Source organism: Doryrhamphus excisus, linkage group LG23 (assembly GCF_037039965.1).
Source record: "Doryrhamphus excisus strain RoL-2023G ecotype Guam linkage group LG23, RoL_Dexc_Guam_v1.1, whole genome shotgun sequence".
Lineage (NCBI taxonomy): Eukaryota > Metazoa > Chordata > Actinopteri > Syngnathiformes > Syngnathidae > Doryrhamphus > Doryrhamphus excisus.
Genome location: NC_136379.1, coordinates 2,942,534 through 2,959,806, shown reverse-complemented (window position 1 = coordinate 2,959,806; position 17,273 = coordinate 2,942,534). Strand labels below are relative to the sequence as shown.

Sequence of the window (17,273 nt, the reverse complement as noted above, 5' to 3'; positions counted from 1 at the left end):
ATGGTATCATAACCACATGAAAAGGAAGATGGCCTATTTTAGTTTCCTATCAAGTTGGTGTTCACACTTTTCCATGGAAACGACCAAAACAACAAAAAAATTGTAACAAAAATATAACTAACATTGGCAACAACATTGAACCATTTTTTAAAGACTTTAAATCTTTCAGACAGATCAAATCAGTAATAATGAATCCAATGGCAGGTTAGTCGTAGCTTGGCTGAATTAACAGAAGGTTCTGCAGTTTCAAATAAATAAAGGGAGAGAAAAAAACCAACATGTCCCTGTTTGAAAAAGGGATTACCCCCATTAAAACCTAACTTAACTGAGATTCATTGAGATCTATCAGTGCGGAAAAAGTTATGAGCCATTTCTGAATCTTTGGGACTCCAGCAAACCACAGTGAGAGCCGTTATCCCCAAATTGCTAAAACATGGAACGGTGGTGAACCTTCTCAGGAGTGGCGAGCCAACCAAAATTACCCCTAGAATATAGCACGGACTCATCCAAGACCCCACAACAACATCCAAAGAACTGCAGGCCTCATTTGCCTCAATTAGGGTCATTGTTCATGACTCCACCATAATAAACACACTGGGCAAAAACAGCCCGGATGGCCGCAGTGGAGTTCCAAGCGGAAAAGAGAGACGAAAAAAACATTAAGGCTCATCTCGCTTTTGCCAGAAAACATCTTGATGATCTCTAATACTTTGTGGTCTGATGAGACAAAAATGTAACTTTTTGAAAGGTGTGTGTCCCATTACATCTGTCGTAACATTTCAGAAAAAGAACATCAGTAAAATATGGTGGTGGTAGTGTGATGGTCTGGGGCTGTTTTGCTGCTTCAGGACCTGGAAGACTTGCTGTGATAAATGGTTGTTGGCAGTGGTGCATTTTATAAGCACATGGACATCCATATAAGAGCATCTTTCCCCTGGAAACAACGTTTTTTTGTGTTGTTATTGTTGTGACATTGTTGTTCAGCTCAATATTCATTCTTTCATTCATTTTCTACCGTTTATTCTCACGAGGGTCGCGGGGCTGCTGGAGCCTATCCCAGCTGTCTTCACACAGTGATGGCCGAGGGTGGAATTGAACTTGGGTCTCCTGGCTGTGTTGCCTGTGCGCTAACCACTCTGTCATTTTTTTTAGCTAAATATATATGGCAAAATGAGTTATGCTTGTAATGTATCTTGTTATAAAAAGCCTTTGTTTTCCCTTTTTTGTTGAGAAGTGATATTTTGCTGAAACTTACCTTCACTACTGCTGATTATTAAAGAACAGAAAAAGGTAGAAACAAAGTTTTTTTGTGATGAAAGATGAGTGTTTAATCTTTCGTTTGCTATATACCATGTCCATAAAAGAACACAATATTCTGTGTGCCTTGAAAAATCAGTCAACATAATGAGAAATGGCCGTACCGAGAGGGACTGCATTTGAAAAATGGCTTGGCTGCTCGATGTCCGTAACCGTTTGGTGAGGCGAAGACCAGACTTGAACGCTGGAACAACAGGCCCTCTATGTCTACGATATTGAGTAATTCGTCCTCATGTCTAGAGGGTTCTAATAATGTCAAAAACCATTCAGTATTTAGAAGGTCATAAATGGATATTGTATGAAAAGATATGGTTGAGTCTGGAACAATTAACCACATTAATGAGTCGTGAAAATGGGAATAAAAATCAAACACTTGAATGCATTTTTTATTAGTTAACTTGTGTTTAAAAGTTAGCTTGAAACAAGTCAATAGATTATAGAAGTTACGGCTTTGATTGCATAAATATGTGGTTTCCAAGCGGGTCCTTCCCTGATCTAGCTGTACTGTGGTCCATAGGAACTGCATAGCTGGAATGTTTGTGTGCAAGTTGATGGCGTCAAGATGAGCTTCTCAGACCACATTGAAGATCACAGCTACGGCTAAAGTGACGAGGGTCAGTGAAGATGAACACACAGATGAGGAAGATCCATACTCGCTGAATGGTTCTGTATGTCTGAGCAGCCATTGGCTCTCTTCGTGGAGGCCCTGCCGGTCCAGCTCGGGACCCAGTAGCCTTCGAATAGTCTCATAGTGTTTATTTAGCCACTGAACCTAGGAGAAAGAGGGGAGAATGTCATTATCTTTTGGAATATAAAGGAATCCTAATGTGTGGTGTTCCACAGAGATGCCTACTGGAACCACTTTGACTCTTTTTTTAGTTGTGTGTGCTTGCACTTTGTTTTTGTAATATACGTCTAAATGCAAAAGTGACTGTAAAGTTCTTTTAAAATGATGAAGAAAAGCGAAACGCAAAAGGAGATTTCAGAAGAAAGCATTGCTTTGAGCAGGAAAATGAAACTTGGGTAGGATGTCACACATGACTACATGCTGTTTACACTTTGAAACAGGAAGTCGTGGCAAATTAGATGAAAAAAATCACCATCATTTACTGTATGCATAAATAAGCTATTGATATTTATTTCAAATGACCTGGACTGAGCTTAGAAGAGAGGTGTCAATCAACTTCCTGTCGTAAGGAACCAAGGACACAGTGTCAAAGGTCAAGTAGTTATGTCCGTACTGCAGGAGAAAAGTGTAGTGATTAGCAAACTCAGCATCATTAATAACAAACGACTGCATGATCAATAACCTTGGTATGGGCGGGCACTACCACGGCAACATCTTCAATGCGGATGCCAAAGTTGTTCTCCTTGTAATAGCCAGGCTCTATGAAAACCAAGTATTAATAGAAGCTATTTGATTTCATTCAACATGATCCAGGAATGTCTCACCTATCGATGTGAACATGCCTTCTCTAAAGGGAATGTTGTTGCCCTGAAAACCAACTGGCCCTGAACAAAATAGAAATAACACATCCAAGTAACGTTCATCTTTGCATTAGTGTTCTAATACTGAATACTGTATGAAACGGGATGAAAAATAAAAAAATGTCTTGTACACTCATGAACTCCAAAATAATTCCCGACACCATGTCCCGTCCCGTGGCCGTAGTTTAGGCCCACTTCCCACAATGCTCTGCGGCCCAGCATCTCCATGTTTACGCCTGTGGAAAGACACAGGAATCCCTAAATAGCCTCCTGGAAACATAACAAACCAACACTGCCCTCTAGTGGGGACAGTAGATTTTAGCCTTGCATCATGTCCCTACCTCTGGTTCCTGAAGGAAATATGGTTCTGGATATTTCAATATTGCCCACAAGTACTCTCGTGAAGGCCTCCTGGTTAAGTAAATGTCAAATTACGGTCTGGGTCTCTCATAAACATGTCAAACATTACGCTTATGTTCTTTTGTGTTACCTTTTGCATGGCGGTGGGCGTCCCCCAGTGGACCGTCCTCGTGATGTCAGTGGTCCCATCTCTGAAGGTGTGAAGACAAGTGGTGACAGTGATGGAAATGGAAGACACGAAGGTGGTCCTGAGTGGGTTCTTACTCACAGATATTGGCCACCAGAGTCCACCAGGTACATCTCATCTACTGTCAACTTCCTGTTGGTTTCCTCTGTGGGGCTGAAGCATACAGAATCAGAAGGTGTTGTGGTATAAGTGATAAGACAATAGCTACTGTATACAGTAGCTGTGTTTGTGCAAGGCATTATGCAAGGCATTTGCTAGGACAAATGCCAAATGCCAAAACCACCACTTTATTTACTTTATTTATTACAAATTTCCCCACTGAGGGACGAATAAAGGCATATCTTATCTTTATTTCACTGGTATTTCATAGTTTATTCATCTATGACGACAGGATGCCAAAAGTGTTTTTCAAGTGAGTACTATAGTACTATAGTTTTTTTTCAAACTTGTTGTGTTGTCATGAGCACTATGAGATAATAGTTTTTTTGATGCTGTCAATAGGTATTCATTTAACAATATACTGGTATATACATCTATAGTTCATACGGACTAAAGAATGTATTTTAAAAAGTTATAAAATAAAATAAAAATAAACAAATAGAAAAATACACAAAATATTAATGAATAATAAAATAATAATAAATAATGAAATAATAATACACATCTCTGTGTGGAGTTTGCATGTTCTCCCCGTGCATGCGTGGGTTTTCTCCGGGTACTCCGGTTTCCTCCCACATTCCAAAAACATGCTAGGTTAATTGGCCACTCCAAATTGTCCATAGGTATGAATGTGAGTGTGAATGGTTGTTTGTCTATATGTGCCCTGTGATTGGCTGGCCACCAGTCCAGGGTGTACCTCGCCTCTTGCCCAAAGACAGCTGGGATAGGCTCCAGCACCCGCAACCCTCGTGAGGACAAGCGGTAGAAAATGAATGAATGAATGAATAATACAATCACTAAAAGGCATATTGTACAACATAATAAAAATGCATACTTTTTGGTTAGTAATTACAATTTTGCTTTACTTTCGCAAATTTAGTTCAATTGAACAATATTTGTGTAAAAACTCTCAGTTAAATTGAAACCATAAAATTGCACAATAATAAAAGTAGTATCAAACATACTTAAAAAAAATCAACTAATAACAATATAAATCCACAACAGGTTAATATGCATATTAAACATTAATATGGATATTAAATATCAATAATTGTAACTATTTTTTTAAAACAAACTTTTAACTAATAACTTTAATATACCATTCATGTTATACATTATACATATTTCAAAATAAAAAGGTCACCAAATATAAGTACTTAAATAGTAAAGATAATACTATAATATTGTTTAATTTGTTGAAAGTCATATTTTAATGTCAATAATTCATTACAGGAGTTAATATACTGTACATACAAACTCCAATTAAAATCATGGTACTTCAAAACATTCATTAATTCATTTTCTACCGCTTATCTTAGGGTTGCAGGGGTGCTGGAGCCTATCCCAGCTGTCTTTGGGGCGAGAGGCGGGGTACACCCTGGACTGGTGGCCAGCCAATCACAGGGCACATATAGACAAACAACCATTCACACTCACAGTCATACCTATGGACAATTTGGAGTGGCCAATTAACCTAGCATGTTTTTGGAATGTGGGAGGAAACCGGAGTACCCGGAGAAAACCCACGCATGCACGGGGAGAACATGCAAACTCCACACAGAGATGGCCGAGGGTGGAATTGAACTCGGGTCTCCTAGCTGTGAGGCCTGCGCGCTAGCCACTCGATCTCTGTGCAGCCCTACTTCTAAACAGAGTTATATTTACTAGGGATGTACGATAATTATCGGTATGTATAATTATCGTCCTGATATCAGCATAATTGGGCCAACATAAAAATGCTGTGTACACCACAGGAGATATGGAAATTGAGAGTTGGACCATATGGGCATATTGTTTTTTGTCCACCAAGCCAGTATGGGACATCCCCAATATTTACCTGTAATGTGCCAATGCAGCGTTAGGTCCACTTGCAGAGATTGTCTCAAAACTTGGACCCATGTTATCTTTCTGTTTGCTGTAACAAATGATGTTACATAACGTAGAAGACAAATGAAAATGTGATGGTTGGATTCCAACAATATTTCCTAACCTGCGACAATGATTGACGTAGTGAGAGGCGCTCAATTCGGTCTCATTCCCTGCTGGCACCGCCTTCTCCAACCACATGAGCAGCTGGATGACAGCCACGGCGTCTCTCACCTGCACCACAGACGCACATCACTCACTGATCCACGCTACAAGAAGTCATGCATTTGTGTGTGTGTGTAGACACACAACATACAACATACAACATACAACATACACCATACAACATACACCATACAACATACACCATACAACATACACCATACAACATGCAACATACAACATGCAACATGCAACATACAACATACACCATACATCATACATCATACATCATACAACATACAACATACACCATACACCATACACCATACACCATACAGCATACAGCATACACCATACAACATACAACATACAACATGCAACATGCAACATGCAACATACACCATACAACATACAACATACAACATACAACATACAACATACAACATGCAACATACAACATACGTGAGCATCCCTTAAGATGCGCTGCTCAGTGTCATCTTTCACAGCTTTGGTGGTCAACACAGGAGAATAGGAGCTGCTCATTAGTTTGTCCTGCAGGATTCAAGTGGGTAAGAAAAAGGAGGTAGCAAATCAAACACCTGACTGCAGCAACAGAAACAATATTGTATACATCAGGAGGCCGCCTACAGCCGCAGCTGTTCATGCCAGTGTTTGCCCAGCCGGTGCTAATTAGGGACGCTGGCCGTGAACTGAATGGAGGTGTTAACTGGCACATTTACAGTACGCTAATGTAAAGGACACATACCTCAGGTTTGATGACCTCATAAAGTGCGTAGTTTGTGTACTCGGTGCCGATCCACACTTTGACCCCTGGTTGGCTAACATACTTCTTAAGGCCATCCAAGACGGAGTCATAGCTTCTGAGCTGGACGCAGAGGGACCCGCTGCAGGAGGCATTCAGGTACACTCTCAGCTCCTCTGTCAGTCTGTGTGTGTGTACGAAGAGCCTGGTACCCAAACAGTCAGTGAAGGTGTCACAGATGGGAGGGATGGGAGGGATGAGTCAAAATGCTAATTTGATAGTGCCATGTAGCAATTACCAGATCTCATCCAGCGTCAGCAGTGTGTATGAGTAGAAGAAAGGGTTGTATGGGATGTCGTTGCCACGCATATTCAACAGCCCTGATAAATAACAAGTACGTGTCAGCTCGTCCAGTCTTCCTGCACCGCCGTACGCAATCAATCAACAACGCCGAGTAGACCTGCAAAGTCACTTACAGGCTGTTTCATCCAACGCTGACAGCAGAAGAGCAGTGGGCTCGTAAGGATTCTCCTTCATTTGGCTCCGGATTTGCTCCACCTTCATCTGCCAGGGCCTTTCTGTGGACACACCGTGGATTCATCAACAATTGATCTTCAGAAACAGAAACAGAAAAAGCACCACTTGTTGCTAGGCAGAAAACACAGGTCTCAAGCACACCTGCTCCATAGAATAGTAAATAGTAAAACTAATACAGTAAAGTCTCGTTATATCGATATCGGTTATAACGAATTACTACTTATTACGATACTATTTTCATTTCCCGGCAAATTTCTAGTCTTTTATGATATAATTAGTGACATATAATTGACATAGCATACACACCTATTCCAACGAAGACACAAGCGTACAAATACATGTATTAATTGTGTTGTATTCAGATATCTTTTTATCGCTTGCAGGGCTCTACATTAAAAACCAAAATGACTTGCCCATGAGGAATCCTTAAGGTGAGAACTACTTGCCCGAACTTGCCCCATGTAAAATGAAAAGACTGCCATAATGATATCATGTAATTTTTTGTGGCATCACATGAGAATCTCAAATAGATAAAATAATAAAATAAATAATACTGTAGAGTTGCGTGTGTGTTGTATTCCGGGCTGTAGTTTCATGCATGGACGCTGGGGGGCAGTCATGTTCAGCTCGCGGTCTTGGAGCGGGCGTTTTGGGACCAAAGAAGAGGAACGAGAGGGAAAAAAGGAGAAGTTCGGTTGCCGTGCGCCCAGCTAGTTAGTTAAGTCTGCAACAGGCCAGTAAGTTGTCTTTCATGCTGCCTTGGAAATAAAAACCATGCAACGATAGAGGTTCATCACTTTTTGCTGTTTCCTTCAGAATTAGACGATGTTGGCAGCGACGCCATGATGGATGTTTTCGTAGTCAAACGATCGCTGATTGGTTGATCGCGAACAACGGGTGTGGGTAAAACGCGGACTGTGGATTACGGACCGCAGTCTAAATAAACGATTCTGATTGGTCCATTGCAAGGATTGCTTTGCAAATTACCACCGGAATTACGCAGTCCGTGTTTTACCAACACCCAACAAGAACCGCTTCATGCCAAAGTGCACTTGCCCGACGGGAATATCACTGATTAGATTTACTTGCCCGAATTTTGTTTTAACTTGCCCCGGGCCATCGGTACATCGTTATTGTCGAGCCCTGGCTTGCAATAATCATTGTTTTTCATATGTACATGCTGCAGTTGGTTCTTCTGTTGCAGGCATGTGTTTGGCCAGCTATGTGGGGCGGGTTGAGCATGACCTGTGAACCAGGAAGTGCGGGAATCGGTGTGTGCTGTGCTCTGGTGGTGGAAGTGTGAAAAATAAAGTTGACTGGAAGCAGCCGTTCGCCGTGTTCTTTTTTGGTATTGAAATCCTTAAGCAAAGATTGATTTAAGCTGCTCGACATTGTTCTATACTATAGAACAATGTCGAGTGCATTATTGCCCACTTTTAATGCAGTTCGGCGCAGGATCGGATATATGGATAGTCCAGTTATATCAGTATTTTTTCCGACTCCCGAGAATATCGATATAACGAGACTTTACTGTAGTAGTACTCATACTCAGAGTTTTGACACAAGATCATTTATACCATAATTCTACTTAAGCTGCACGGCGGTCGTGTGGTTAGCGCGCAGACCTCACAGCTAGGAGACCCGGGTTCAATGCCACCCTCGGCCATCTCTGTGTGGAGTTTGCATGTTCTCCCCGTGCATGCGTGGGTTTTCTCCGGGTACTCCGGTTTCCTCCCACATTCCAAAAACATGCTAGGTTAATTGGCCAATCCAAATTGTCCATAGATATGAATGTGAGTGTGAATGGTTGTTTGTCTATATGTGCCCTGTGACCAGGCCAGGGTGTACCCCGCCTCTCACCCGAAGACGGCTGGGATAGGCTCCAGCACCCCTGCGACCCTTGTGAGGAAAAAGCGGTAGAACATGAATGAATGAATTCTACTTAAATCAACCATAAAACAAAGAAAAGTAGCCACCACTAGCTTAGTTGTTTAGGCGTCCTTTTATACAGAAGACACAGCAAAATAAATCATAATACAAAATAAATAGTGTTTGGTAGGGGGGCCAAACAGTGAGTGATTGTCAAGGTGTGGTGCACCAAATTGCCAAACGAAATTAGCCCTGCGTGGGGTGCGACCACCTTGTGCTACGCCACCTCACGCTGCGGCCACCTCGTGCTGCCCCACCTTGCGCTGCGCCACCTCGCGCTGCGCTACCTCACGCTGCGCTACCTCATGCTGCGCCACCTCGTGCTGCGCCACCTAGCGCTGCGCTACCAAATGATAACCCATAATGTTTCAGTGACATTTGCCCTTATCTGTAAATTAACTAAAAATTAACTCATGCATTCATATCTCAGCAATGGCATATCAAAAGTGAAGACCTCATCCTTACGTCTAATGCACTCCCAAGCACTAAACATGAGATTTATGATGCTGACCATGTGTTCCTTGTGTTCACAGTCTGACCCTAAAGCCTAACGAGACAACTTCCTTCCTTGTCTATTCCCTCAAGTTAGCATTAGATTCCCAGCCATAAAAATCATCATGTTTTTATGGTTTTATGGCTCCCTGTTTAAGTTTGCAGGTATTTATCAGCAGCCAGATAACACATGCGCATGGAAGAGATGATTATTATTAAAAGGCAAAAACCCACGTATGACTCTATCCGGCAGGCGGATGAGGCTGTCAGGCGGGATGGACGGTCTCTCCTCCTTCCACACTTGATCCACCAGGTTGCCAGGCATCGACTTGAGGCTTCGATTGCTCAACTCCAGACTCATGCTGTACTCTTCCTGCGTTTCTAATGGAGTCAATTGCAGATGATTACATGCACTGAGGTCAATCAATGAGACGGGAAGTCTGGCTGGCGTCTGCAGCCTCGGTGGATCCTCTCTCTATCCATCAGGGCGGCTGTGATGATAATGTGGACTGACGGGAGCCATGACAGACTTACTGATGGAGAAGAGGAAAGGGTCGAAGCCGATTTGGCCTCCATGTGGTACCTCTGAGATGAGCCACTCGGATATGCTGCGTATGGACACTGTGGAACAATACAAATAAAATAATAGACATTAATGTGATCAAATGATACATTACTACTCATACAAAGTAAAGTGCTTTCCCCATATACGTAATAGCCAAGAAAAATAGTGGCAGGAAAAAAGATTAGGAATAAAAACCTTAAAGATATGTATGGTTCCTGCCTTTTAAAGGCATAATATTTATAATATTTTTGTCTTAAGTCTGAAGATATGTTCTTGAAATTGTGGCTTTTGGATTGCTGCAAATCCTTTTTACCTCCACCAAGCACAGCGTGGAGGTTATGCTTTTGCCGGAATTTATCTGTTTGTTTGTTTGTGTTGAAAATAACCTCATGAAGCTCTGAATGGATTCGGATGAAATTTTCAGGAATTTTCAGAAATGGGATATGGAAGAACCGATGGCCTTTTGGGGGTGATCCTGGACCAGTGCTTCTCCATGCAGTTGCTACTAAAAAATACAGTAGCTCTCCCTTAGAGATAAGGCGAGAAGAACCGCCAGTGGAAGGAGCCAGACAGAGGTGGCTTGGCTATCTGCTTAAGATGCCTCCTGGATGATTCCCTGGGGAAGTGTTCAGGGCATATCCAACTGGGAGAAGGCCTCGGGGAAGACCCAGGTCACGTTGGAGAGACTATGTCTCCCAACTGGCCCGGAACACCTCAGGGAACACCCCAGGATCCACTGGAGGAAGTGGTCTGTGAGAGGGAAGTCTGGGTCTCCCTGCTTGGGCTGCCGACCTCGGATAAGCGGTAGAAGATGGATGGATGGATGGACAGTATGTTTTAACGCCATCCATCCATCCATCCATCCATCCATCCATCCATCCATCCATCCATGAGTTGTAATAGTTGAAGGCATAAGCTGCATATTAGCCGCAGCAAGACAGAGTATTATTATTATTATTATTATTATTATTATTATTATTATTATTATTATTATTATTGTTGTGTGAGGGAGAAGAGATACAGGAGGTGAAGAATTTGAAGTACTTGGCATCAACAGTCCAGAACAATGGAGATTGTGAAGAGGAGGTGAAGAAGCGTGTGCAGGCAGGATGGAACGGGTGGAGAAAAGTGTCAGGCGTGATGTTTGACAGAAGAGTTTCAGCTAAAATGAAAGGAAAGGTATACAAAACTGTGGGGAGACCAGCCGTGTTGTTTGGTTTAGAGACAGGAAGCAGAACTGGAGGTAGCAGAGATGAGGATGCTGAGGTTCTCATTGGGAGTGACCAGGATGGATAGGATCAGGAAGGAGTACATCAGAGGGACATTACATGTTAGAGGCCTTGGAGATAAAGTCAGTTATCGGCCAGACTGAGATGGTTGGGACATGTCCAGAGGAGAGATAGTGAATATACTGGTAAAGGATGCCAGGTAGGAGGCGTAGAGGAAGACCAAAGAGGAGGTTCATGGATGCAGTGAAGGACGGATGAGGACGGATGAGGAAGACAGGGTTGGATGGAGGAGATTGGTTTGCTGTGGCATGAATTCCTGGTGATGAAGTGAGTAAATGATGTCAGGTACCAAAATGTTTTCAACCGTCCAAATGGAATATGTCCATCTTCCCAGCAAACTTGAACACTAAACTGACAGGAAACTAACTGACAGATGAATCAAATGAGTGACACGTTGACATTGCAATCAGGCCCACCGTCTTTTTGCAGCTCCCAGTTACAGTCCATCTGTCTCTGGGCTTGAACCCAGTAGCGGCTGTCCGTCCACAGCGCGGCTTTGATGGGCGTGACCACAGCAGTGCCTTGGAAGAGGATACATAGAGTTGGCAAACAGCAATGAATGACAGTGAATGCACCGCGGCACAGCTAATCTTGGCTAATGTATGCGAGCTGAGGGTCAAAGGATGGCAATCTCCTAAATGTGACGCTGGGCGGCCATCTTTTATCTCACTATTCCACTGATGCCGTGAATGCTTAATCGTCTGTAAATCTTCATTTTCGATTTGCTGTGGGGGGGGGGCAGTTTAAGTGAGGATGAAAGCAGCTCAGACGTGGGATGTTGAGTCACCGACGAGGAAGGAAGATGTGGGGGCGTATAAGAGTGTACCTGCAGAGCCTGTGAAGCCCGTCATGAAGGCCATCCTGGCATCACGTGGCGCTATGTATTCACTCTGACGAGGCAAGTACTGTTAATTAAGCAGGAGATTTATGTATTCGTGTAAGGATGATTGACAGGTGAGCTACCAGGTGGGCGTCGGTGGCAGGGATAATGTAGGCGGAGATGTTGGATGAAAGCATATGCTCACGTAGCTCCTGCAGACGGAGGCTGGTGTTCACTGCTGTGCTGGGAAGGTACTGACACACACACACACACACACACACAGACACACACACACAAGTTGATAGTGAAGGACACATTTAATAAGATGGAGAAGCGCTGACTCATCCCTTTCTGTATCTCCCATTGTAATCATTAACTGTGTTCAGGAACGCCGTCTATTGCAACACCTTTCATAGTAGCAACAGTAGTACTTTTATGAGCTGTACTTCAACAACAGAAGGCAGGAATTCAGTTTTGCTAGGCAGACATATGAAGACGGACAGTATGTATGTATCCAGCAAAGTATTGCAACATTATTCAAAAAATATAAGACTGTATTATAATATTATTAATATCCATATTGAAATGACTGACCGATGAATACATTTTCATTTTTAATGAAATTATTATTATTCTTATTATGAATTGATTGAATATTACTATTATTAATTTATTATTCAAAGAAAATTAGCTTTAAAATGATTGATGTTGTAAACTGAAACAAATGATTACAAAATATTATTTATTAAAATTTTGCTTTCTGAAATAAAATGATCTACCTGACCTTCATTGGAAATGTAAAGCATAATGAGCTGGAAAATACACCAAAAATGATGAAAATAATATGAAATAACATGTATTGTTATAGTTTTAAAAATCACTAAAAATCAAAGCTGTGCAATATGGAAGTGAAGGACGCATGCGAAGCTCACTGGTGGCGACAGGGAGCAGTTCCTCTCGGTTGCTTGGAAGGAAGCGGCGCCTCTGATGTTTCCTTACAAAGTGACAATAACGCCTACTGTCATATTCGGTATTGCAATCATAATTGAGTTGATAGCTGATGCTGAGGCAGTCGGCATACATTTGCATATGACTTCCATCACTTGGAAGCAAAGTCTTCTTTCCACGTATACCAACAGAGGACAATGATGAACTTTTCATATTTCTTACCTGGAGTTGCGGCCACCAGAAGCACAGCCGTCATCCAGCGGTAGGCGAGCATCTCGGTGCTGGAACAGACACAAAGTGGGCCGGGCTGTGCTGGAACAGGTGCAGGCCCGAGTGTGCGGTCTCTGTGGGTGTGTGGCGAAGAGTGAAAGTACTCGATGTGGCTTTCCTCCCCCTATCGCTCTCTCCCTCTCCTTATCTCTCCCTTTCCCTCCTCCCCTGGCATCTCCTCTCCCAGTTTCCCTCTCTGGCGGCAATCATGTGATATTTGAGCACACTAACTCATTCATTTCACTACCGCATGTCCTCTTCAGGGTCACGGGGACTGACTTTGTGCAGGCTTCAGCATCTAACATGTTCAGCAAGCATTTGTACTATAAAGCATCTTAACTGGGATATTCTTTAGAGTAGTCAGTGCGCAGCCATTCGTGTCTAAATAGATGGCAACACGATGTGAGCGGTGTTCACACGTTCATGAGATACATGTTGACATGTTGACTGTATGCGTGGCAGCTAGCTTGTATGGCTCAGTGTTGCAGTCTAAAACGCCTTGGCTCATAAATCAAAACAGGAAGTGAACACAGTTTCCTGCTAACCGCACATGTTGGAACATCTCAGCTCATATTTCACAAGCAAGACAAAATGTCACTTTTCCAAGGTATCATAAAGATCTTTATACAATCATACCAACGTTCTACAGCATCAACGTTCTACCGTCCATACTTGCATCCACTATGTAGAAGATCATCATGGATACGTTCACCTCCACTGCTGAAACAGGGAATGAAGCTGATGAAGCTGAATGAAGCTACAAATATCTATATGTATAATATATATAATATATATCATATCTACATGAATGAGCATCCAACAAACCACAATGGCCATGAAAGCGTGAGACTTAAGGAAGCAACAGCAAAACTTACATGAAGGTCTGTGGAGGTCCAGGAGAGGCAAGAGTACTTGTCAAAGATCTGGATACATGTTGAATGTCATATTACCATGACAACAAGAAAATGGAGGATCCAACACACATAAAAAACATGGAGTTAGAATGTTTACATTTGACTTACTGGAATTCGGAACACATGTATTGACTGTACATTCAATCATACTCACAGTACAACTCACAGTACAACACCAAAACTTTGTTTGTTTGTTTGTAGTTAATAATGATAGCAATAAGAATAATTATTCCATTATCTGCATGAATAAGTAACAAGCTAGGAGGACCAGGGTTCGATTCCACCCTCGGCCATCTCTGTGTGGAGTTTGCATGTTCTCCCGTGCATGCGTGGGTTTTCTCCGGGTACTCCGGTTTCCTCCCACATTCCAAAAACATGCTAGGTTAATTGGCCACTCCAAATTGTCCATAGGTATGAATGTGAGTGTGAATGGTTGTTTGTCTATATGTGCCCTGTGATTGGCTGGCCACCAGTCCAGGGTGTACCCTGCCTCTCGCCCCAAGACAGCTGGGATAGGCTCCAGCACCCCTGCGACCCTCGTGAGGAAAAAGCGGTAGAAAATGAATGAATGAATGAATGAATTATTGTATGTTACAGGAAGTCAACGTATGTCTTAACCATTGATGTGATGCTGAGAAAGGCTTATCCTCACGAGGGTCGCAGGCATGCTGGAGCCTATCCCAGCTGTCTTCGGCCAAGAGGCGGCATACAAAAACCACAACAGGTGATGCAGTACATTAAATAGTGCAGAAACCTGATTTTATTTAAACTATAAAGCCAATCTAAATCTATGAATACATCCAAGATTAAATACAGTTTATGATACCTCAGATTATACATCATTTAGTTGTCAACGTTTAAAATGATGGTAAAATTGTCAGCCTTGCGTGACCCCATATCACCACAAGGGGTCACTGTTTACAAACTAATCCACCACCTCCATCAAGCACCAAACAAACTGCGCTTCCAAAACAAGCCACGCAATCAGCTGGACTCTGAGCCTTATGCAAGTGGGAATGGGGGGGGGTCATGACCCCTGCAAAAATCAGATCCAGCCAATATAACCCCCAAAATATAATCACACCATTCCAATTGAATAAAAATAGAATATCTTTTTGATTTTCTTGATTTATATCATTTGCAAACAGTCACTTCTTTAGTCATCCATGAATGTGGCCCCTCCCTGTCTGATTGTTGGACCACCAGCGTCCTTCTGAGGTGCAGCCAGAGGGTGCCAGGGATGTACGATGAGGACCCATGTCAATTTTGCTGCCATTGCTCCAATACAGTTTTGGCTAGCGGCGTTACTAGCGACATTGGAGTGATGGTAACGTGTTTTCCACATCAAATATCCCATCTTTTACTGCTCAAATAACACGGTAGCCTACACTGATGCTACATTTCCACAGGCATTTCTATATTATACAGGCTGCGGTCTGGGCGGTAACCATGGTGATGACAGATGCTCCTTCAAGTGACACGATGAAGCGGTCCTGCTGCAGGAGGGCGGTTGCAAGGGGGGGACAGAGAGAAGTGTAGAGCTTTGGGAAATACCTGAAGTTACGCTTTGGGCCTGTCTGACTTAGTGTGTGTGTGTGTGCGTGTGAGCGTGTGTGTGTGTGCGTGTGTGTGTGTGTGTGTGTGTGTGTGTGTGAGAGAGGGAGAAAACGGCATCGTCACACACTGTGCAGCGTTGGTGATGAGGCACAAAGTTACCAGATCAATATTGATAAACGGTTGCCCCGGTAACGGGTGAGAGTGCATGAGTCAGACCTCAGTCAGTCAAGAGGGGAAGGCGGGGTTGTGGAACCAACATGGAGACTCTGTAAACACCCCCAAGAAAACCAGCACATTGTCCTAATCTCTGACAGGTAGACAATGATTTAGAATAGGGAGTGTTTCTAACTGTTAACAATCAAAATAAGGATTAAGTTCATGAAGGGTTAATTCCTAGCAGATATGCGTTGGTATCAAGGCCTTGGCGACCTCAGTGATAGTGCAAAGAGTCTTTTGAGTCAACAACAGGGGGGTCACTCGCTGCCAAACATCAACGTCAGTCTGTGAGAAGCTGATAACAATCACAGATAAGAACCACCTAGTGGCCTGATACGCCGTTTTCTACCTGAGACACCATGAAGGAAGGAAGGTCGTTACGGAATTAGTTCAATCATTTCATGTCAACAGTTGGATGAAGAAGGAGGTAAAAAGGTCAACAGCCATGAATCTAATATGGAGGCCAATTTGGGGTAGTGGGAGGATTAGCTTTGATGCAGGCGGTGGGTCACATGTGGTGGGGGGGGTGATGGCTGAGTAGATAGCGACAAAGACTGGGATTACCGGAACGTCGGGAGATATCGGTGGAGATGGATGCAAGACACTCACTTAAGATGTTTTGTCTTTCAATACACATTATGAATTCGACTGTCGGCCAATCCAATTATTTGTCTTGGTCGGGTCATACTTGTTCCTAGGCAGAATTTACAGGAGGAAAAATATGTATGAAAAAAATCCCAACAAATCATAGACACGTGACTATCCGGGGGGGACCCTATCCTGTTACCTACACAACCAAGCACGGACAGGGCAAGTCGGTAGGACACAAAAGAAATGAGCCAATTACAATAAAGATGACAATTTTAATCAAGAAAGAAATATATAGGTCAATCCATACAAATGAATTGGAATGACTCTGTATTAAATAAAAAAAATATTGTATTTTACTCCACTATGCTGCTACACACTAATACGCCTCACACTTGTTGCTAGGCAGAATTTCTTCATGGTCCAATCAAAAATATGGACGTACTATATGTTTTCATATAACATGTGAGGAGTAAAAAAACATCAAAAAAAATACTGATTTAAACTACTACTACTATTTTATGAAATATAAATGTATGAAATATAAACTCCATTAGGATCTATGAAATGCCTGTAAATGTGCCACTGCTTTGTACACAAAAACAGATGTACGTGCATGGAGTATCAGCATGCGTTCACACACGCTGACATAAATTGCTTACCGGGCTGAGCTCCAATCAGCAGGATTAATGCAGCCTGTATCGCATTTTACTGTAAAACACAGCGGAGGGCCTCTCGGGAACAAACCAGCCCGAGTCTGCAATCCCTCAAAGTCTGCCTTCCATAATTGAATCTACTTTCAGGCTGGTTGAAAAAAAAAAATCTCCAAACCTTGCAGGAAAGTTG

At 42.6% G+C, this 17,273-nt stretch overlaps 1 protein-coding gene across 2 annotated transcripts; it reads right to left on the bottom strand.

Annotated features, from left to right (window-relative positions):
• Window positions 1–1,373: 1,373 nt before the first annotated feature.
• Window positions 1,374–13,262, bottom strand: xpnpep2 (X-prolyl aminopeptidase (aminopeptidase P) 2, membrane-bound). 2 transcript variants are annotated; one of them, XM_058075385.2, is made up of 21 exons: window positions 13,105–13,262; window positions 12,867–12,928; window positions 12,078–12,188; window positions 11,941–12,004; window positions 11,531–11,635; window positions 9,795–9,881; window positions 9,495–9,641; window positions 6,779–6,880; window positions 6,601–6,682; window positions 6,306–6,507; window positions 6,002–6,091; window positions 5,502–5,611; window positions 5,349–5,426; window positions 3,434–3,505; window positions 3,296–3,356; window positions 3,147–3,216; window positions 2,937–3,041; window positions 2,770–2,829; window positions 2,628–2,704; window positions 2,468–2,557; window positions 1,375–2,089 (listed from the first exon to the last, which is right to left on the bottom strand). In XM_058075385.2, the coding sequence occupies exons 1-21, from the start codon at window positions 13,154–13,156 to the stop codon at window positions 1,889–1,891; spliced, it is 2,028 nt and encodes a 675-aa protein (XP_057931368.2). In that variant the 5' UTR covers window positions 13,157–13,262; the 3' UTR covers window positions 1,375–1,888. The 2 variants fall into 2 exon arrangements, with proteins under 2 accessions (XP_057931369.2, XP_057931368.2); XM_058075386.2 differs by lacking the exon at window positions 11,941–12,004 and having other exon boundaries at window positions 1,374–2,089; window positions 12,140–12,188.
• Between the last annotated feature and the right edge of the window lie 4,011 nt (window positions 13,263–17,273).